Below are 22,941 nucleotides of genomic sequence, written 5' to 3'. Positions count from 1 at the left end.
GCATTTCTTTTTGGAACTTATTGATTGAAGGCCTCATGGACCTGAGCTTATGCACCTCCGTTTTTGAGTTAAAATATTTGTGGAAATTTTGGAAATATAAAAAAAAATATGAAAACATTCTGTACTATTTATTACACTAGTGTGCTTTAACGTTTAACCAGGAAGTTCCTCCTGGCAGTTGGCAGCTGGCTCCTCAGTCTCCTGATGGACAACAGTGGGCTCCTAAGCCTCCTGGCAGTCAGCCACGAGCTTCATCCTCCTACAGCGATGTGAAGCCTGAGAAGTAGCTGCGGAAAAATAGGGCATGGGCTGAGGGGGGTTCATGGATCTGGCGTTCCATCTCTGCAGCAAGTTTTAAATGTCCGCAAGGCGTTAGACATGGTCCACCAGATCCCAAAAGTGTTAAACTAAAATCTGGCTTAGCACCTCCATAATAAGCGGATTGTCCAAGCCCAAATGAGCTGTTGTCCAGGTAATGGAGCTGGCGTTCTCCTCATGGCACCTGCAAGACACAAGAGGGAGTGAGAGACAAAACCAACATAAGGAAACACTCAGAATAGACAGACAGTCAGGAGAGGTACAGTCAGGCCAGACTGTGACAGACACTTTGGGAGCATTGGAGCCTTTCACTGGTTTAGCATCTCTAGAGTTTTTTTAAGCTTTGTCAAATGAAATGTAGTTAAAAAGCAGGGGCTAACTGCCTGAACCTTAACTACAATAATGCATTCAGCTTTGTGTAATAAAATGCTTGCTTGTTTTAGTTTTTTTATTGTGCTGAAGTCTGTAAAATCTTGAAGAGCACTAAACCTTAAAATGCATATGTTGTCATGTTATATGGGCTTAATATCAAACATGAAAGCTTCACCCCAGAGAGATCCTGATAGCCTTTTGAAAAAAATAAGAAATAATAATAATCCTGCTGCCTACTGTCGTCAAAGTCTGAGAGAGCACCTACTGTATTTAATCCACAAAGAGGAAGCAATCATAAGTGCAGTCAGAAACTGAAACAATTTAGTTGCTGCTTCTGCATCCTGTATGTGAATGGTGCTGTAATAGGTTTCTATGGTTTTTAAGCTTCTTTGTTGAGAAAGCCTCTGCTAAGAACACAAATGTAAATGTTATTGTTACTTAATGCAAAACATAATTAGGAATCAGAAGGAATGATTCATAAGGAATATATGTTTGCATGTTTATGTCACACTCACAGGTGAATAACTCATTTCTGGATGTGGGCTTGAATAGAGTCATCCCTCATGAAATGAGACACTTCTATATAAAAAGTTCATGAGGGCTTTATTGATGTGTTAGTGATTGATGACCTTTGCAAATGCATTTCTGTTACTCAAGCTTGTACATTTTCTAAAGCATCTCATTCAGCTCAATGTAAACATTCACAATCTTATTTAGTCTCTCTGTATGGCATCAGTCTACAGGTTGCATCAGTGTTTAGACTACAAATGTGATGTGGTCATATGGATTTCTGACTACCACCAAATGTTGTTTCAGTGATCGAATCACAAATCATTTTTGACCCCATTTACACCTGTATTTTGTGCTGTCCCCATGTGATCAGATCACCTGAGATAGGTATTACTAACAGCTGTAAACAGTGTGAATGATTAAAATAATAGTAGCACATTTTGTATTCTGACACAGCTATCATTATTGAAGCAATAAAAGAAGGCCTTTTTAGGGAAAGTACTTGACTGAGGGTGAGGTGAGTGTCTCTGTGTGAATGAAAGCAAGAAATGTAGAGGGAAGAAACAAACCAACAATCAAAACAGCCAGTGTGAGAAGGCTAGTGCTGTACCTGAAATTATAGTCTTCATTTACTGATCCATGTGGACTCAATATAAACAACTCAAATTCAGGACAGCAAACTGGAAAAAGACAGAAGAACTGTAGCTGAGAGAGAATGACTAACATAAACTCAAATGAAATTGAAAAACACCAAGGACAAGACTTCTTTAAAATAATCTAAAATAAGCACATTATTTGAGTTTCCTCTGACAGCAGACATTAGTTTTAAGCACTATCAAATGTTCCATAAATCTCTTAGCTTTTAGACAAATCACACTAACCAAACCAGTTTTATTCAGATTTTGTGTCTATTTAGAGTGAGGTTTTAAGAACGCTGCCAAATATCAGCACACAGTATCACTTCAGGCCATGTCCACACTAATATGTTTCTGTTTGAAAACATTGAGAAAGCAATGTTAATAGCGTGTTTTTGTGTAGACAGGGAATATCTGAAAACGATGACGTATTTGTTGTCATGTGACACAGTCATTTAAACAGGGCTGGACTGGTAATCTGGCATTTTCCCGGTGGGCCGAAGCACTTTGGTAGATTAGGGGTGGACTGGCCATCGGATGCACCGATCGTGCCAGTGGGTAAGCCGAATGGGCCTTGATAAGCTAAAATGAGCTGCTGCGTTATGCAGAACAGACCAAAAAATACCGCCGCGATATGCAGAAATGGACAACCCCCCAAACCTTCACATTGCATTCCTTCAAAGGCAATGGGATGTTTATTCGGAATTACTGTCCGGCGATTCGAGTATGATTGTATTTCAGACCGTACACGAAATATAGTTTTTTCCATGTGAAGTAGGGGGGATTAAGATTTTTCATATATTACAGTGTGCATGAGAAACTTTTAGAAAATGCTAGAAAACGTCAATGTGGAAGGAGAGAGTTTCAAAAACAAAACGCTGTTTTCAAATGTATCCAGATTAATGTGGCCATATAAATTAGCTTAAGATTTGTAACTTTTTTCACAAATAACTTTCTAAAGAATGAGTCACAAGAGAAAACATCCCCCCACAAGTTACAGTTATTTCCGACAGTTGTGTAAATCGCAGACTTTCTCAAATCAGACATTTCCTGATAATTAGCAAACTGTGCGTTTGGAGAAAAGAAAAAAAAAATCCCCAGCAGAAATAATGAGGTAGAGAGTACAAATGCTCTTTATCATAATGTTCATAAACTGTGCTGTCGTCTGAGAATCATTGCAGTTATTAACAGGGCTTCCTCCGTTCTGCATAATTGGGTGCAGAAACACTCCCCAGAGAGCAAGGAGATGTCGATTCAACTTCTATTTTTAGTTGTAATGGTTAGGATCAGTCATTGATCAATATTCAATGTTGAATCAACATTCACTATTTTGTCGGTACATCAGAACGTTGTTGGGTCGTAAATAGAACAAATATTCAACGTCGGAATGAGATTTGGTTGTAATTTTAACGTTTGTTCTATGTTGAAACTTGGTTAGAGAAGACAGAGTTGCTAGAAAAAGGTAAGCATAAATGTACTTTTATTCATAATTTTACATAACGTTATGCAGGTCTTACATTGAATAGTTCATTTTCATTAATTTCTCTGTCTACCAATCGCGAATGTCCTGCAGTGGTGCCGCGTGCACCATACTAAATCAATAATATACAAGGTGAATAGGTATTAAAACTGTCATTACTTTCTTAAAGACTGTGTTTTAATTTTAGGGACAAACCTTGTGGCATTTTCTGCACTAATGGTCCAAATGAGCATGGCAAAGGTAGAAGTCTCAATTTATCTTTATAATATTACAAATGTATGTCTCACAACAACAATATAATATACATTTTAATACATTGTCCTCTACTGTACCTGTAAATTGTGCTGGGAAACAGTCGGCCTTTTGTGTTTTACATAAAGTATTACATATGATGAGTTTATGATTATGATTAGTAGTAGGACTGTATACTGCTTAATAATGTCACTTGTATGTATTGATCTATTTCAGAGAGATGTCCAGTGCCTTACCCCTGTTTCATTTGCTTCATGCTTCAGAAGTAAATCGTATTTTGACAATATTGCATTGTTGAAACTATTCAGCTGCAGTAAATCCACCCCAAAGAGGCTCAAATACAGAAGACAGTGGTATTCTTTTTGAGTATTGTATTGTAATGCCAAAAATCTCAATATAATAATTGGTATACTGTAGGGTGGAGTTAAAATAGAATAACATGTTATTTCTTTATCATTCTAGAATTTCTATTCATAACACTTGAGTTTATTATGGAATGACCCACTGTTGAAATGCAGTTTCACTGTGATTGATGTCTTTTCTTTTACTTTTAGGGAGGAACTCCTCAACATAGCCGCATCACAGCACATCACTGAATGGTAAAGGCGTTCTCATCATTGATCACAATTTTCCACCTTTGCAAGCTTACATAGTGTAGACCAAGAAACAGATGTCAATGGAAATAAATGTTGCCTGTACACTTACTGATGCACATGAATTACTCCAGAAAAAAGTACTTAGAAAATATTTTGCTGCCCTTTAAATCAAGATTGTGAATTGATGCCAGAGTTTTATTACAAAGTCACATGACCTCAGTATTTGCAGGGACTTTCAATAATTCTGGCCAACTTACTCACTGCTCCACACTTCAGTCTCTCAAATGATGTATCACCCAGGATATAGGGTTTTAAAGGTATCATAATAGATGTTATAGTATTGGGAATACTCCTGTGACCAGATAAGATTTGATACTGAAGTACTCAGTACCCTTTTTTTTGTTGTTGCAGGTCTTCTGGTTTCCTGAGTGCCCCAGTTGAAGTACGAGAACTTACAGATGTTGGCCTGAACCTGTGTCAACCTGGTCTGACGTCTATTCCAGTCCTACCTACACCACACACGTATTTTTCTGCTTTTATATGGATGGCTGTCTACTCTTTAAAATTAGATGCATGCAAATATAACTTGAACTAAAAGAGAATCCCTTAAGTTAAAGGGATATTTCACTCAAACATGAAAATTATTAAGCAATTTTTTTAGAAGAATATCTCAGCTCTGTAGGTCCATACAATGCAAGTGAATGGTGACCAGACATTTGAAGTTCCAAAAAGCAGATAAACTGAGCATAAAATTAATCAATTTGACTCCAGCAGTTTAATCAATGTCTTCTGAAGTGATCCAGTTGGTTTTGGGTGAGAACAGACCAAAATGTAACTCCTTTTTCACTGTAGATCTTTCCATTGCAGTCTCTAGGCATGATAACAGATTACATTTTCTAGATTGATTACACTCCCTAGTGCTTGATGCATGCACATAGTGCTAGATGGCACTAGGAATCAAACTTGTATTTTGTATCCCACTGCCTGCTCTGATACTCCCTAATGGAGGCCCCTCTCGGCACAGACGCGCTGGCACACAGCTCGTGTTCGTGTTCAAATTGGCGTTCTTCCATATCTGAAGACCCACAGAGATGCGCAGTTCGTTCAGTTCTTCATTCCTGCAGGAGATGCTGGAGGCTGTCCCCCTCCACCTTGAAGGTGTGTGTCTCTTCTATCGCAGCCCACCACAATGCAGTAAACGGCAAGTCCCTTGGTAAGCACGATTTGATTATCAGGTTCCTTAAGAGGTGCCCAGAGGTTGAACCCTTCTCGGCCAAGCCTGTTCCACTCCTGGGATCTCTCAGTAGTCCTCTCGGGCCTTCAGAAACCCCCCTTCGAGCCACTTGATTCAGTCGAGCTCAAAGCCCTCTCCTTGAAGACGGCCCTCCTGATAGCCGTCTAGCCCGCAAGAGGGTTGGGGACCTGCAAGTGTTCTCTGTCAGCGACACTTGCCTGGAGTTCGGTCCAGCAGATGCTCACCTCATCCTAAGACCACGACCGGGCTACATGCCCAAGGTTCCTATGACCCCCTTCAGGGTTTAGGTCATGAACATGCAAGCGAAGCTGCCCCAGGAGGAGGCAGACCCAGCCTCTTCGTTGCTGTGTCCAGTATGTTCTTTAAGTACCCATGTGGACCGCACGCAGGGCTCTAGATGCTCTGAGCAGCTGTTTGTCTGCTTTGGCAGATGGCGGAAAAGGAACATCATATCCAAACAGAGGTCAGCTCATTGGGTTGTTGATGCTATTTCCTAGCCTATCAAACCCAGGCTGTGCCCCCCCTGCGGGTTCGAGCACACTCTACAAGAAGTGTGGCATCCTCGTGGGCATCGGCCCACAGCACCTCCTTAGCAGACATCTGCAGAGCGGCAACACCCAACAATTTGTTAGGTTCTACAACCTCAGGGTTGAGTTGGTCTCGTCCCATGTTTTGACAGGTCTGAGCTGGTTGAACTCGGTAATATGGAAAAACGACCGGGTGTTCCGCTTGCAGCTTGTGCCCTTCACCAAGCTGATCCAGTGCACCTTCTTTCCCAGGTGAGCCAGCAAGCTCTGGTTTCCTGGATCTCTTCCTCCCTAGCCCTCTGGCCGCAGATTCAGTGGAGGAATTCACCGCCAGACCCACAACGAGTCGAGTGCTCTGTGTTGGGCTTGGGCTCCACAGGCATAGTTCCTGCTTCAGGCAACTCCCTGTGATGTATTTTCTGTGGTACAGTCCCCCCACTGGCAGGACCGCGTCTCCCTGGGGCAGTCATCGCTGCCCCCCGGTCGCCGTGTCTGTAGCAACTCCTCCCTTGTCAGGCAGGATCTACCACCGCACCATGTCCACGGGTGGCTTGACATCCCCGTGTGTGGGCAGGTTGTGGTCTCTGTAGGGCCTTTTTCCCCTGAAAGAAAAGGAACGGGAAAGGATGCCTTCACCAATGCATCTATAGCATTAAGATAGCCCCAGCTGGCTCCCATGCAAGTCTTGTCGCCTGTTTCTCTACGGGTATGGGGAACCTAAGAGCGGTATATGACACAATTTATTGTGGGCGTTGGGGAGGGTTATGTCAAATCAAATCAAATCAAATCACTTTATTGTCACACTACCATGTACACAAGTGCAACAGTAGGTGAAATTCTTGTGTGCAGTTCCGAGCAACATAGCAGTCATGACAGTGACGAGACATATACCAATTACAATAAACAACATACTTACACAAAACAATTTACATATCAAATGTACACATACACAACAGGATAATTATATACAATACACACAATATAGAATACAATATAGAATACACAATATGCAATACAATAAGTAAGGAGTATATGAAATATATATATATATATATATATATATATATATATATATATATATATATATATATATATATGAAGTAGTATATTGAGGAGAATATGTTGACAGTCCAGCGTGAGATTATAGCTGAATAAAGTGCAGTGCTAATTATTGATCCTGATAGATCAAGTGTTCAACAGTCTGATTGCTTGGGGGAAAAAGCTATCATGTAGTCGGCTGGTGCGGGTCCTGATGCTGCGATACGCCTGCCTGATGGTAGCAGTGAGAACAGCCCATGACTCGGGTGACTGGAGTCTCTGATGATCCTCCGAGCTTTTTTCACACACCGCCTAGTGTATATGTCCTGGAGGGAGAGAAGCTCACCTCCGATGATGTTCCTGGCAGTTCGCACCACCCTTTGCAGGGCTTTGCAGTTGTGCGCGGTGCTATTGCCATACCAGGCGGTGATGCAGCCAGACAGGATGCTCTCTACAGTGCTGGTGTAGAACTGTGTAAGGATGTGGTGGTTCATTCCAAACTTCCTCAGCCGTCTCAGGAAGAAGAGGCGCTGGTGAGCCTTCTTCACAACGGCCTCAGTGTGGACGGACCATGTGAGTTCCTCAGTGATGTGGACACCGAGGAACTTGAAGCTGCTGACTCTCTCCACCGGTGCTCCATTGATGGTGATGGGGCTGTGTTCTCCGTCTTTCTTCCTGAAGTCCACAACAAGCTCCTTGGTTTTACTGACGTTGAGGGAGAGGTTATGCTCTTGACACCAGCGTGTCAGAGTGTGCACCTCCTCTCTGTAGGCTCTTTCATCATTGTCAGTGATCAGACCTACCACCGTCGTTTCGTCAGCAAACTTAATGATGACATTGGAGCTATGTGTTGCCACACAGTCATGTGTGTACAGGGAATACAGGAGTGGGCTGAGAACACAGCCCTGCGGGGCTCCAGTGTTGAGGGTCAGTGATGACGAGGTGTTGCTGCTCATTCTAACCACCTGACGTCTGCCTGACAGGAAATCCAGGATCCAGCTGCACAGCGAGCTGTTTAAGCCCAGAGCCCGGAGTTTCTCATCAAGCTTGGAGGGCACTGTGGTGTTGAATGCTGAGCTGTAGTCAACAAACAGCATTCTCACATATGTGTTCCTTTTTTCCAGATGGGAGAGAGCAGTGTGTATTGTAGATGCAATGGCATCATCGGTGGTACCGTTGTTGCGGTAGGCAAACTGCAATGGGTCCAAAGAGGGGGGCAGAACAGAGCAGATGTAATCTCTGATTAACCTTTCAAAGCATTTGCTGATGATTGGGGTCAGAGCAACAGGACGCCAGTCATTTAAGCAAGTGATTGTGGCTTGCTTTGGTACAGGAACAATGGTTGATGTTTTAAAGCATGTGGGGACTACAGACAGGGAGAGGGGCAGATTGAAAATGTCCGTAAAACACCAGCCAGTTGATTCGCGCACGCTCTGATGACACGGCCCGGAATGCCGTCTGGACCCGCGGCTTTACGGATGTTCACCCGTCGGAAGGATCGGGTTACATCCACAACAGAGACGGAGAGTGAACCAACCTCTGTAGCGTCAGCCGCGAGTGCTCTCTCCGCGAGGGCGGTGGTGTAGTCCTCGAAACGAGCATAAAATGTATTAAGTTCGTCCGGGAGAGATGCAGCGGTGTTCATGGCGGAGACTTTATTCCGTTTGTAGTCCGTGATTGTGTTAATTCCCTGCCACATACTTCTGGAGTCAGTGGTGTTGAACTGACCTTCAAGTTTGTGCCTGTACTGGCGTTTGGCTGTACTGATAGTGTTACGGAGGGCATAACTGGCTTGTTTACGCTCCTCCGTGTTAGAAGAATTAAAAGCGGAGGTTCGCGCAGTGAGTGCCATGGTTTCTGGCTGGGGTATATCCGTATAGTTTTGGTCGGAACAACGTCCTCTACGCACTTCCCGATGAAACACGTTACGCTGTCAGCGTAAACCGATGTCGTCCGATGTCGTCATCAGAGGCGGACCGGAACATCTCCCAGTCCGCGTGATCAAAACAGTCTTGTAGCGCAGAGTCTGATTGGTCCAACCAGCACTGGATCGTTCTGAGGGTGGGTGCTTCCCGTTTAAGTTTCTGCCTGTAAGCAGGTAGAAGTAGAACGGAAGAATGGTCCGATTTGCCAAATGGGGGGGGGGAGGGATTTGTAGCCATCCCGGAAAGGAGAATAACAATGGTCTAAAACCTGGTCCCCTCGTGTGTTGAACTTTATGTGTTGGTGGTATTTTTGAGCGATTGTTTTGAAGTTGGCTTTGTTAAAGTCCCCGGCAACAATGAACGCAGCCTCAGGGTGCGCGGTTTCCTGCTCACTTATACTCCCATACAGTTCCCTGAGTGCCCGGTCTGTGTCGGCTTGTGGGGGGATGTACACAGCTGTGATGATGACCGCTGTGAATTCCCTCGGCAGCCAGAATGGTCGACAAAGAAGCATGAGATATTCCAGATCAGGAGAGCAGAAAGACTTGATGAAATGTACATTCCTCTGATCACACCATGATTTGTTGATCATAAAACACACACCACCACCTCTGCTTTTACCTGAGAGGTCTTTCGCTCTGTCCGCTCAGTGCACGGAAAACCCTGTGATTTCGATGGCCGAGTCTGGAATCTCCGCAGCCAGCCAGGTTTCTGTAAGGCAGATAACACAGCAATCTCTCGTCTCTCGTTGGAAAGAGATCCGCGCTCTCAGCTCGCAGAGCTTGTTGTCCAGAGACTGAACATTTGCCAGTAGTATACTGGGTAGCGGGGGTCGATTTGCACGGCCTTTGTGTCACTACAATCAACACAACGTCTCGTTCCATCCATCAGGGAACAGAGGTTACAACAGTAACCATGACGTTATTGTTATAAACATGAGCCTCGCCTGAAAGATCGAGGAGGCGTTGCTACAATTACAGTGATGTTTTTATGCTACTCAGTGGTCAGGAAATAAGATCAATTATTTTTAACTGATAATGCTTATTGTGACATTGTCAAATATAAATAAAAAAAATCTGTCGTCATTTGTTCTTGCTATATTATATAGACCACCATGGTCGTATTCTGATTTCCATAGAGAATTTGTAGATTTTCTGTCCGATCTAGTAGTTACTGTGGTTGGAGCTTTAATCGTTGGTGACTTCAACATTAAAATAGATAAATAAATTTATACATTAAGATTCACATTTATCAATATTATCAACTCTGTTGGGGTCAGACAAAATGTGACAGAATCAACTCATCGCCATAATCATATGCTAGATTTAATTCTGTCATATATAATTGATGTTGATAATATAGCAATTCTGCTGGAGAGCGATGACATCTCAGATCATTACCTTGCCTCTTCTATGCTGCACTAAGCAAAGGTCACTCAATCTATTCCGCATTATCGATCATGTAGAACTATTCTTTTGACCATTAAAGATAGCTACATTAATAACCTTCCAGATTTGTCTCAAATACTCAGTAAACAAAAAAATGTAGAAGAACTTGATGTAATCACAGAAAATATAGATACAGTCTTCTCTAGCACTCTTGACAGTGTCGCCCCCCTTTGATAAAAGAAAATTAAAGAGAAAAGCCCTGCAACATGATACAATGATCACACTCATGTTCTCAAGAGAGCAGCTCTAAAAATGGAGCGCAAGTTGAAGATTACAAATTTAGAAGTCTTTTGTTGTTTATGGAATGATAGTGTCTCTAGCTACAGAAATGCTCTTAAGCTGCCAGGACTGTACATTTTAGCAAACTCATAGAAAATAACCACAATAATTATAAGTGTTTATTCTGTGGATAAATTAGTAAGGAATAAAGGTTGACTGAACCAGATCACAGCACAGTAGCAATGACATTATGAATTTCTTTACTGATCAAATTTAAATCATCAGTAACAAAATTTTAATTGTGCAATCATCTGCAATAGCACCTCTGAAGACAGTGTCTCATATTATTCCCCAAGAACAACTTTAATAATTTGCTGTCATAGGACAGGAAGAGCTAAACAAACTTTTCAAACCATAAAAATCAACAACATGTACTGTATGTTAGATTCAACATCTACCAATCTAATAAAATAAGTGTTTTCCTGTAATCTCAGAACCTCTTCTTAATATTATTAACTCCTCATTATCCTTAGGGCATGTCCCAAGAAAATTTAGGATAACAGTTATTAAGTGTGGCTCTTTTTTGCCGCTCTACCCATGCTCACTGTAATTAGAGACAGGTGTTAGTCATAATTTAGCTCAGATGTAAGTGCCCTTACCGCTTCTCTAACCGGACAGCACTTGACCACGCCCCCGCTGCCACAATGACTTACTCTTATCATTTGATTATGGCTGCATTTCTATTCTAGTGAATTTAGATCTTATTGTTGCCTTCGACACCATAGATCACAAAATAATTCACCATAGTTCATAGATTCTCTTGGATAGGCTTGAGAATTATGTTGGCATTTGTGGACAGACATTATCAGCCATATCACCCTGCAGCTCTTACCTGGTTGCCCACTAAAGCTTAGCAGGGATGAGCCTGGTCAGTACCTGGATGGGAGACCTCCTGGGGAAAACCAAGGTTGCTGCTGGAAGTGGTATTAGGGAGGCCAGCAGGGGGTGCTCACCCTATGGTCTGTGTGGGTCCTAATGCCCAAGTATAGTGATGGGTACTCTATACTGTAAAAAAGCACCGTCCTTTGGATGAGATTTTAAACTGAGGTCCTGACTCTCTGTGGTCATTAAAAATCCCAGGACACTTCTTGTAAAGAGTAGGGGTGTAACCCTGGTGACCTGACCAAATTCCCCCATTGGCCCCTATCTATCATGGCCTTGTATTAATCTCCATCCCTGAATTGGCTGGTGTGGTGGGCGTTCTGGTGCACTATGGCTGCTGTTGCATCATCCCTATGCTATGTAAAGCGCTTTGAGTGCCTAGAAAAGCGCTATATAAATGTAAGGTAATATTATTATTATTAACTTGGTTTAGGTCCTATTTATCCAACTGCTACCACTTTGTCTGTAAAGTAAAGTTTTGAGTGCCCCAGAGATCAGTTTTAGGGCCTCTCCTTTTCTCCTTACAAAGTTTGTCTCTCCCCTTGGGAGACATTATCTCCCCTTGGGAGACATTATCAGGAACCTTGGAATTAGTTTTCACTGTTATGCCGACGATACCCAACTTTATATTTCCTCAAAACCTGACGAAATTTAACAATTCTCCAAGTTAGCAGAGTGTATCAATGATATCAAAGATTGGATGGCTAGAAATTTTCTACTCAATTCAGACAGAGGTACTATTTATTGGACCTAAAACCTCTAAAAAATAAGATATTTTTTGACTTTCGATGGATGTACTGTCAAATCGTCTTCTACAGCGAAGAACAGGTGTTATAGCAATCTGTCATTTGAAAACCAAATTTTCAATGTTTGTAGAACAGCATTCTTCCATCTCAGAAATAATGTTAAGATATAACACATGCGTTCATGACCTCAAGACTATATTATTGTAATGCATTACTGGGAGGATGACCTGCAGGTTCCATAAATAAACTTCAGTTAGTTCAAAATGCAGCAGCTAGAATGCTGACTAGAACCTTGGCTACCTGATAAATGTCTTATTTATTTTTAAATACTTCTAAATACTTCCAAAGCCTTGATTGGTCTAGCTCCACAGTACTTATGTAACCTTCTATCATGCTAGATTTCAAATTTCTGGCCTGTTAATAATACCTTGAATATCAAAAATCTCAAAAGGAGGTTGATCCTTTTACTATTTGGCTCCTAAACTATGGAATAGTCTTCAGAAGATAGTTGGGGACTCAGACACTGTTTCAGTTTATGTCTATATTAAAGACTCATCTTTTCAGCCAGGCTTACACCTAATTTATCTATCTCATATTTTATAATCCTGTTTTAGGGTGAATGGCACTTTACTGACCTCTGCCTGCATCACATTGGTCAAAGGATGGACTACACACTTAAAATTGAATACAATACAAATAAAAAATTAATTGCAGCCTTCATCAGCCAAATAACAATAGACAATGCATCTGTCTGTACTTCCACAGTTAATTAAGAATGTAAATTCTAAGATTTAATCGTTAATCTTGCAGTTAATACAATATATTTTTGTTTAAACATTGGCTCCTAACATTACTTAATTTACTCATTTGAAATCTTGACTTCATATAAATAACTAATGTTGGCATTATATTCATGTTGTTTAGCCAGATGGGAACTGGCCCCCACAGTGAGCCTGATTTCCCCAAGGTTATTTTTCTCCTTTAACCAGCATCTTATGGAATTTTGTGTTCCTTGCCACAGTCGCCTTAAACTTGCTCACTGGGGTTTAAATATAAATATATTATTTTCTATTATTTATTTTAAGGCATAATTTACAATCATGTCTTTTTTTTTAAACCACACTATTATGGCTCGAAGACATTACTATATTACAGCTTTTTCTGTTGAAGCATAATTTTCTGTAAAGCTGCTTTGAAATTATGTGTGTTGTGAAAAGTGCTATACAAATAAAAACGACTACTTGACTGATTCATTTTAGTGAGTCTTTTCATTCAGACAGTTCATGCAATGAATTAGATGGCATAAATGATTAATTGATAATGTTATGAACGTTTTATGATAATTTTCAACTTTGTTTTTGGCCCTCTGTCTGAAGCGCTTAGTTCTGCCTACGCACCACCTTAAAACTTCAACGTAAATGCCCAATGTTATGTTTGGCTAAAATCATGCAGCTCCTCAAATTCAGAAAACTTAATCGGAACATTATAAAACAAAAGTGCAGGGTTTACACATAATGCACATCCAAAACATTGCATCTGAATATATTAAACTGTTCATCTTAAGCACAACTGTTAAAACTAAGCACAATAAACTATTAAACAGTCATGGCATTTGAAATATTCATGAATGAAATGGTTTACTTACATTTTTGAAGTGTTTTTAACTGCACCATCCTTCAACTAACAGTTTCTTTTCAAAACTTGAATCGTATGTTGTCTGTTCACAAGCAATCCATGCTGATATGAGCCGGAAAAATTCACACACACAGTACATAGTGGCAAAAATACACACATACTTACTGAAGGCACACTGAGGTGCACATCGGGTGAAACAGTCTAAGACGTTCATCATCAAAGGCATCCATTATCAAAGACGTCCTATGTTTACATACACCAACAATTAAAAATAGCACAGATGTACAAAAGAATGTGCCCATGATGTGTTTATGTTCAAAGCAAGACAGGCAGCAGCTCAATGAAAGCGAATTACTTCTCCTTTTAAAAAGTGGCACGAGATATGTATCAAGTGGTCAAAGATGTCTGTCTAGTGCATGATTATATAAAAAAATAATCAAAAATAGACCAGATGGGTCCCCTTAGGTGTTATGTTAGGAATAGTTAGCCACAGAAGGCCTGCTCTCTTGATTTGAATTGTGCACCAGTGGGCGGGGCCATGGGTTTGACGATGCATGTTGTGGGATGTGTAAATACAAATAAGCAATGTGTCATAATGTCACGAACAGACAGATTTCAAAATGAGACATTTCAACAGGGTGGCAACTATAAATGATCTTTTTAGACTGGGGAGAAAGTTTTGAGTTCTGAAATTTACAGTATGTTTTTATAGTACAGTTACCTCTTATATGTCGAAATATCAGGGAAAATTTGATTCTCCATTTCATGACTCCTTTAATCCATATTTTTCATTGCTGCACAGGCAACAGCCAAGAGTATTCATCTTCAACAGTCTCTCTCTCTCTCTCTCTCTCTCTCTCTCTCTCTCTGTTAGGCAGAGCATTGGTGACACAGCAAAGACATATGGCTAAATTGTGTCTTTGAGGAAAGAAATTAATCAAATTGAGAAACTATTTGTTGCTTGATCTGTTATGCGTGAGTGTCATATGGACTGTTCTGCCAGTGTTGTGATGGCTGTTTCATCCTGGCTTGTTGCTGACCAACCAGTACCATCCCTCATGCATTGACTATTCTCTTTTAAAAGGAATTGTGTTAAAGGTTACGTTTGTAATTTTGTGACATTAGCATTAAGCGGAATTGCAAAATGAAACAGATTTACCAAACACTCCAATGGCCCCGTTCGTCCTGCCCCACAGTCTTCCATGGTTTGCACAAACAGGTAGTTTTACAACAAACACATACCATAGGTTAAGCCAGATTCAATGTGTCGGCTTGTCAAAACTTACATAAAAATGCTGAAAGCGCCACGGAGCCACAATTTTTATGCTTTTTCAGAAGTCAATCAAAATGCCATACTTATAATAATTTCTGCACATTACAAGGGGATAAGAGAAAGAATTTTAGCTTTTAAAAATGAAAGTACTTATATGGATAGTGTTTGGACATGTTTTATGCAAATTAATAACATTAAATTAAAATGTCTCTGGGTTTAACAACATTATAACAAAGGTAAGAAGAAATGTATGTGCATACACACCTGTTGTGATTTCTGAGTTAATTTTTGCATGAAAACTGTTTCTGCACACATAAATATGCAACTTTAAAACCACTGACTTTGAATAATATTGCAGTTGTATCATGCAGTAAAGAACGTCAAAACTCTTCTCCAAGGAATGGTACAATCACATCATCATAATTTTGAATCTAACCAGAAATGCCTTGAAGTTAGCCTAAATATTTTTAACCGAAATACCATCTGAAGCACCACTAGTGTTAACATTTTAAAATTAGAGGTGGATCTAGAGGTGGGAAGAGTTTCTGGAGGCCTGGTTTACTGGTCATGATGGTGGTGTAGCCAGCAAGAGAGAACAGTTTGTGTTATTATGCTAGTAAATTGAGATCGTTCTGCTTGAAGCAATCATTCCCATTTATTCAAATCTTCCCCCTATGCTGATGGGCTCAGCTACACCACATGATGATGAAATCAATTAAAAACGTCATTAATCAATGTGATGCTGTCTTTGCACTTTCTGTATTTCTGCCATACACCTAATGGTATGGATCAGTTCTTAGCTTACCTCAACCATGACCAACAATCTATTTGTTCTTCTGTGTGGCTCTCATATGACTAAGCATTTATTTTCTAATTTTGATGTGCTTTAAATGTGCTGTAAAGAGAGTCTTCTTTTCATCATCATGCACAGTCAGTTGTCTCACAATAGATGTCATAAAAAAGGGGTTCACAGAATTCTCATAATTTGTATTTTGGCTGTAAGCGGATTACCATCCATCTCTAGGTTTTGGTGATATTTAGGATTAACAACGACGTGTTGTGTGGGAAGATGCAAAGACAACATTCTGTGGATTTGTGTATTGAGGAAAAGGCTTTGGATTGAGGTTCAGATGTTTAGAATGGAATACTAGCTTACTACTTACTGTGCAGTAAACACTTTTTTTTAAATTGTAAGTAAAGCTGTGGGCATTATTTAATGATAATCAAATAGCTAGATTTTTGTCAAGTGACTTCATCACAATGCATGCGAGTTATCATGTGTCCAGTTATCATATTGAGGGATAAAAATGCATAAATTTAAAGGTAGGGTATGATTCATTTTTCTGTTTGTCAAACATTTGTCAAACAGGAAATGAAAGATCAACCAGGAGCAGTTCTAGTGTCAGTGGATAAACAGGATTTGGCCACGACCTAAGTGGATAAGTATAATGCACATTATAATGAACAATTCGTCTGTACAAATAGCTTTTTTTTATATTGAAGCAGCAAGCATACCGGTAATGAAGAGGTGTATTTTCAGCTGTCTCCCTCCCAACCCTATTTCATACCCCAAACTTGGTTACAGGCATGCTATTTTTACATTTCAAAGTAGGCTTAACTGTGAATTTGCGGTTGTGTTCCAAGGCATTTCATGCCTTAATGTTTCCAGAGGTGATCACTCTGTTTATTTAGTTCTGAGAAATGTGATCATGAAGTACTTAGGATTTATGGTACTTCATGATACCATAGTTGGTGTTAGTGCAACAAAAAGCCCTGGAAAAAGCAATTACACTTCTAGAATTAACAGATGCAGTGCAACAGCTATCTACTGGATGTTCTCCAGGGATAGATGTGCTAACAGCGTTCTCAGAATCAGCTTTATTGCCAGGTATGCTTACACATACAAGGAATTTGTCTTGGTGACAACCGCTTCCAGTGCACAACAATACAATATAGCAACAAGACCGAGATAATAATAAAAAAATAAATACAAATAGAATAAAATTAAAATGTAATAGAAAATAAAGTATATATATAGTATACACAATTAGACATTATATATATATATATATATATATATATATATATATATATATATAGTAGTGCTATTGATAATGCAAATCTTTTTAACGACGTTAACGTGTAATGTGACCCGTTGAATAAACCGTAGATCATGAGAAGCATATCAATTTGCGCAAATGCTGCTAATGTCACATTGACCATAGGGAAAATGTTGGGAGACATTATGCTGATTCCTATGCCAAGCGTTTTATCAATGTAGCACAGCAGTAGAACATGCCCGCAAAGTACAGATAGAGCTCGGAACTTTGTAAAATGATTGTAGCTGCAAGACAGCAGAAGTTGTGAGGTTTGAACGCGAAGTGAAATTGTGATCGCGAGTCAAAATATGTGAGATGCGGTTCAAGCGTGAAGTAAAAGTATGAGTGCGAGGCGCCTGCAACTGCTACCGGGTCCTTGAACAACGTATAACGTGCCAGTAAAGGCAGCCAGTGGAGTTTCTGGGGAGTTGGTGCCTTACGCAGACTGCGTAATATGTGTATAGGGAGTGGCGGTACTGATTACCGGCCCTACGGAAACCCTGCTTCAGTCAGTGCAATAGTCACATGACCAGAGCTTTTTAATTCCACTGTGCTCCTGGAAAGATGTCTGTCAAAACTCCATAAAAAGAAATCCTGTCATAATACACATACAACTACCATATTTTGTACATAATTTGAATTGTGTTGTGTTCATGTTCTGTTGTTCAACTTTGTTGGTGTGGTAGGTTTTGTGTGGATGACTGAAAAATACATCTGGATCTGGAAGCATATTTTGTACACTCATATATATATATATATATATATGTATGTATATATATGTATGTATATGTATATGTATATATGTGTATATATATATATATACACATATATACATCTCCACCATTTTGAGCATGTTCAGCTCCAGGTTATTTTGACTGCATCAGACAGCCAGCTGTTCAACTTCCCTTCTGTATGCAGACTCATTGTAATCTTGGATGAGGCTGATGACAGTGGTGTCATCTGCAAACTTCAGGAGCTTTACAGATGGGTCCTTGGCGATGCAGTCATTTGTATACAGGGAGAAGAATAGTGGGGAGAGCACACATTCCTGGGGGCAACAGCACTGATTGTACAGGTGCTGGAAGTGAATTTCCCCTGTCACAAGCTGCTGCCTGTCTGTCAGATACCTGGTAATCCACTGACAGATAGACGTGGGAACAGAGAATTGGTGTAATTTAGTCTGGAGAATAGCTGGGATGATTGCATATATCCCCAGTTTGTCTAGATGTTGCAGGATATGATGCAATCCCATGTTGACTGCATCCTCCGCATACATGTTTGCTCGATAAGCAAATTGAAGGAGATCTAGAAAGAGTCCAGTGATGTCCTTCAGGTGGGCCAACACCAGTCTCTCAAATGATTTCATGACCACAGATGTCAGTGTGTCAGGTCTGTAGTCATTAATTCCTGTGATTTTTGGTTTCTTTGGGAGAGGAATGATGATTGAGCATTTGAAGCAGTATGGGGCTTCACACTGCTCCAGTAATAGATCATATCTATCAGCAGTGATAGATCATATTTATCAGCAGTTTTGCTGAATATTAGGGGAGGACTTCCACTAAGTTGTATCATATTGTTTCAACATGTACTTTCCTGTTATCAAAACAGAAGGATTTGAGACGCTTAAAAACTGGAGACCAGTTTCTTTCCTCTGCTTGGACTATAAAATACTTTCAAAATGCTTAGCAAACAGGCTTAAATGATGTTTAGGGTTGTTGATCCAGAAGAAACTTGATGCAAGCATTGAGCAGTACAAGAGAGCTTTCATAGCCAAAGTTAACTAGGTAAAAAGTATTGGGTTTATTACCAGCCAGTGAAAAGAAACTGGACCTCCACAACTTCCAGGAGGTCTGAGATGGGCTAGAGAGGGCATAAAGTGTTTGGTGTATTCTTAGGAACTGAACAGTTTCTAAACAAAAATTGGGATTGAATGCTGGAGAAGATGTCAGCCTGATTGTCCAAATTGAAATGGCTATTACCACAAATGTCCTAAAAAAGGAAGAGTTCTAGTTGCTAATAATCTAGCAGTTTCTATTTTGTGGCAAAATGTAATTGTTGTGGAACCACCAAGTGAACTGATTTTTAAAATTCAGAAGATGATCGTGGATTTCTTCTGGAGTGAGGACCATTGGACCCCGGCTGCAGTACTTTATCTACCAGTGCATGAAGGGGGTCATAGTCTGGTAGATGTAAAGAGTCACATCTTGGCTTTTTGACTGCAAGCGATACAGAAATGTATTTCTCAAAATGATTTGGCATGGATACATGTGCATTTTTTCAGAGGGCAGCCAGTCTTGGACTGGACAAACATCTATTCTTATTAAGACATGATCAGGTGAGTCTGTCTGTAATCAACTTTTTTTTATAAAGCAATGTTACAAGATGGGAGTAGTGTTTTGATAGCGGATATGGATGTGGATGAACTTGAGGACTGGGCTGCTGAAGAACCTCTGTTTCATAATCCACTTATACAGACCAAACCTTTGTCCTCAGTAAGCGTTCAAGCATGCCTCTTGAGAAATGGTGTCACTAAATTAGGAAACATCTTAGATAAAGGTGGATGGAGATCTGTGGAAAACCTAAAAGAAGTGTCTGGTTTGCGGTCAACAAGACTTGTTTCTAAATTAACGGATGAGAACTGCTGTTTGGGCAAGCAGTTACAGAACCTTTGTTGCTAGAGGGTATGTGCAAGACCAGAATGATGAGCAGGATTTCTCAAAGGATTACTCCTGCTGTAAACATAGAGCAGGAATAGTATTTTACTGGTTCCATACTTTCTTTCAAGACCGCACAATTGGAAGATCTGTTGTCTATGTCAAAGAAGTCATTGTACGATAAAACAGTAAAAGTGATACATATGAACTTGCTTGGCAGTCAAAGAGCCTCAGAGTTGCCATAAATATAATGGAATCTGATTTACTGGTGATGTACAGATGGAGGACCCTGTATAATCCTCCCATATTGAAGCGAACAGCTGATCTAAGGTGGAGGATTATATCCAGGCCATAGCTTAGGTGCATCTTTTGAAAAACACAAAAGTGTTTTTTTTTTTTTTGCTTGAGTAATATTTCTTGATAACACTTAGGTTCAGTTTGTTATGTTCCAGGATGTATATTTCTCTTAATTGCATATTAATACATCTCTATGTATTTTTTTATATGATTTATTTTGGCACTGTGGAATGTTTTGTGCTGCTGGGTTGTATTTTCTTGTTTCTTTTCTATCTCTCTCTTTTGTGTGCCTCACTCTTTTCTTCAGCCGATCTAATTAACAACAGTTGTGACAATCATCAATGAGGTGCTCATGTGTTAGGATTGGTTGCTGAAGGGAGATACAGCAGACATAAGCTGGGAGGAAAGCCAGCATGTGAGGACTCTCTTTTCTCCTTTAGACCATGTGTTGTTATTGTTGATTGATAATGTGTTAAGTTATAGCAAATGTTTAAGAATAGCTTGCTTTTGTTGCTACATCTTTAACTGGTTTGGAAAGTTATTTTTTGTATGTCATTAGCCTGCTAAAAAGCTGAGAACACATGAGTTTGTTAACTGGAAGCTGTAGGGATGAAGAAGCCATTTTTGTTAACATTTATGGTTTTCTCCTTTTTTGATGATAGTCAGGGAGTTGAGGTAAGAGGTCAGTTTATTTATTTTCCTTTGTAAGGTTAGTAACACTCTCTCTTAACGATAGTATTCCTTTTTTTGTTATTTTGGCGTGCATGCGTGCGTGCGTGCGTTCGTTCGTTCGTTCCACATACTATTGGCTATATAGGGCAAATTCAAAGTTGTGCTACTGTACTTTTGGCACAAAACCTCCCCAAAACACACCATATGGTATAATTTAGTCCTTCAGCAAATGTCCATTTGCAAATGCATTAAGTCTGCTATAAGCAAATACTTAAATTAGGAAACACAACATGAATGTTAATGCAAAAGCACATCAATTCAGCATTTGGAATTAGCTGACATGCTTCTAACCACACAAAGACTGCTTACAGCACACCTCACAACCAAAAAATGTGCAACACTACACTCTTTACTATTTACCTTTTCTTTTTTAGGTCTTGCGTAGTATCACTAACCAGACTGTTAAAGTCAGTAAATATTAGATTCCTACATGCCCATAGCTAAGATGCTAATAACTTGTCAACACCTCTTGGGTACAATTGGCATTTAGAACTTACCTGCGTTACATTCTAGGCAACTCTAAATAATAATAATTATAAAAATAATAAAACGTAGGTATTTGAATAAAAAAAGAACCGCACATGTATTCCCTCTATGCCAGGGCTCCTTCCTCTTAAAAGCCTGCATAATTCCACATTTAATTTTACATGCAGAGTCAAACACACCTTGGAGGTCACTCTCTCATTACAATACAGCATAGCTATTATTTTCCCCCTGCTGGGGTTTTGCTTTGAGTGCTGTAATTGAACAGTAACTTTGTGCAGTATAGGCCTACTTTATTACAGATGACCAGCATTCTGTGTGCAGTCAGAATTTGTTGAAGATAAACCAGTCTCAACCCAGTGTGGTGCTATATGTGATTTCAGCCATTTCACTTACTTCTGCTTACTTTAGTGTAGCCAGACCTTTGACTACGACAACAGTTCTGGGCTGTATAGAAGTTTAAACTGTTCAAGAATCAACCATTATGACAAAGAGCCATCTGACTGATGTGTAAATCGATCGATCACTGTTAGTTTCAATAGCCTATTACATTGCAGTTTTGGGGCTAGGTTGTAATATTAGTGATGAATGCCTATAACAAAACTCTAAATAACTTTAAAAGATGTAATGGCACTACCCTGGCAAATTTTGGCAAATACAGTAATGAATACATCCTCAGAAGTGCTTGTCGCATCAGCTGGTTGTACTGTACCAACACAGTCTCGACAATTTGTGGTGATTTGTATGACATGACTAAATCATGCAATATTGTACAACTTGCCTTGTACGAAAACACAAGACATTTATTCACATACACAACAACCAATCAACAAATATAAATAAAAAATGTTCCTATATCGTATCCATCACTTTATTTTTAATAAAGATGTGAACAAATGTTGTTACTCTGTGTAATAAAAAGACTGTATGTGAATAACCTGTAACAATCATCTTTTGTCTCCTTCCAAACTGCCACATTCTCTTTCTTCCACGGAACACAACAGTGATTTTCCATATAATATCATGGTTAGGTTTAGGCTTTGGGTATGGTATTACACTATATGGTACACAACATTAGAAGTCATACGTTTTGTATGAGACAACTAATACAATTTCTTTGTATTCTTATGACTTGTCATGAGATCCGGTTGGTAGTAGAATCTTGTTAATGCAACTTTGTTTCCAGGTGGACTGATAAAAAAAAGTTCAGTTAGGACAACTCTCGCAGATAGATTAAAATATTTGTATTGATTATAATGACAGTAAAGTAAACTGGATTTGCTGCTGCTGCTTGACCTGAGTCAATATGCTGCTGCTGTTGGCACAAAAACATGATGCTGCTGAGACAGGAGACATGCTGCTGCTGCTACTGTACCAACATCAAGATAAAACCCCCATAAAGCAGATCAAGTTATGTGGTTCTGGGGAGGTGGAGGGGTAACACTACACATACTGTGCTCCTGTAGCCATAGGTGAGAAGCAGATTATATATTTTGACAAAGGTG

General features: G+C 39.8%; 1 protein-coding gene across 1 annotated transcript in view; it reads right to left on the bottom strand.

Moving 5' to 3' along the window:
* Positions 1-402: 402 nt before the first annotated feature.
* The window catches only part of LOC127621709 (peroxiredoxin-6-like), a 31,476-nt gene continuing 8,937 nt past the window's right edge, over positions 403-22,941 (bottom strand). The window contains exon 3 of the mRNA XM_052095429.1: positions 403-502. Coding sequence (XP_051951389.1) covers positions 403-502 — 100 coding nt within the window. The remainder of the gene's footprint in view (positions 503-22,941) is intronic.

This window comes from Xyrauchen texanus, chromosome 28, assembly GCF_025860055.1.
Source record: "Xyrauchen texanus isolate HMW12.3.18 chromosome 28, RBS_HiC_50CHRs, whole genome shotgun sequence".
Taxonomy (NCBI): domain Eukaryota; kingdom Metazoa; phylum Chordata; class Actinopteri; order Cypriniformes; family Catostomidae; genus Xyrauchen; species Xyrauchen texanus.
This window is presented reverse-complemented; position numbering and strand designations above follow the sequence as displayed.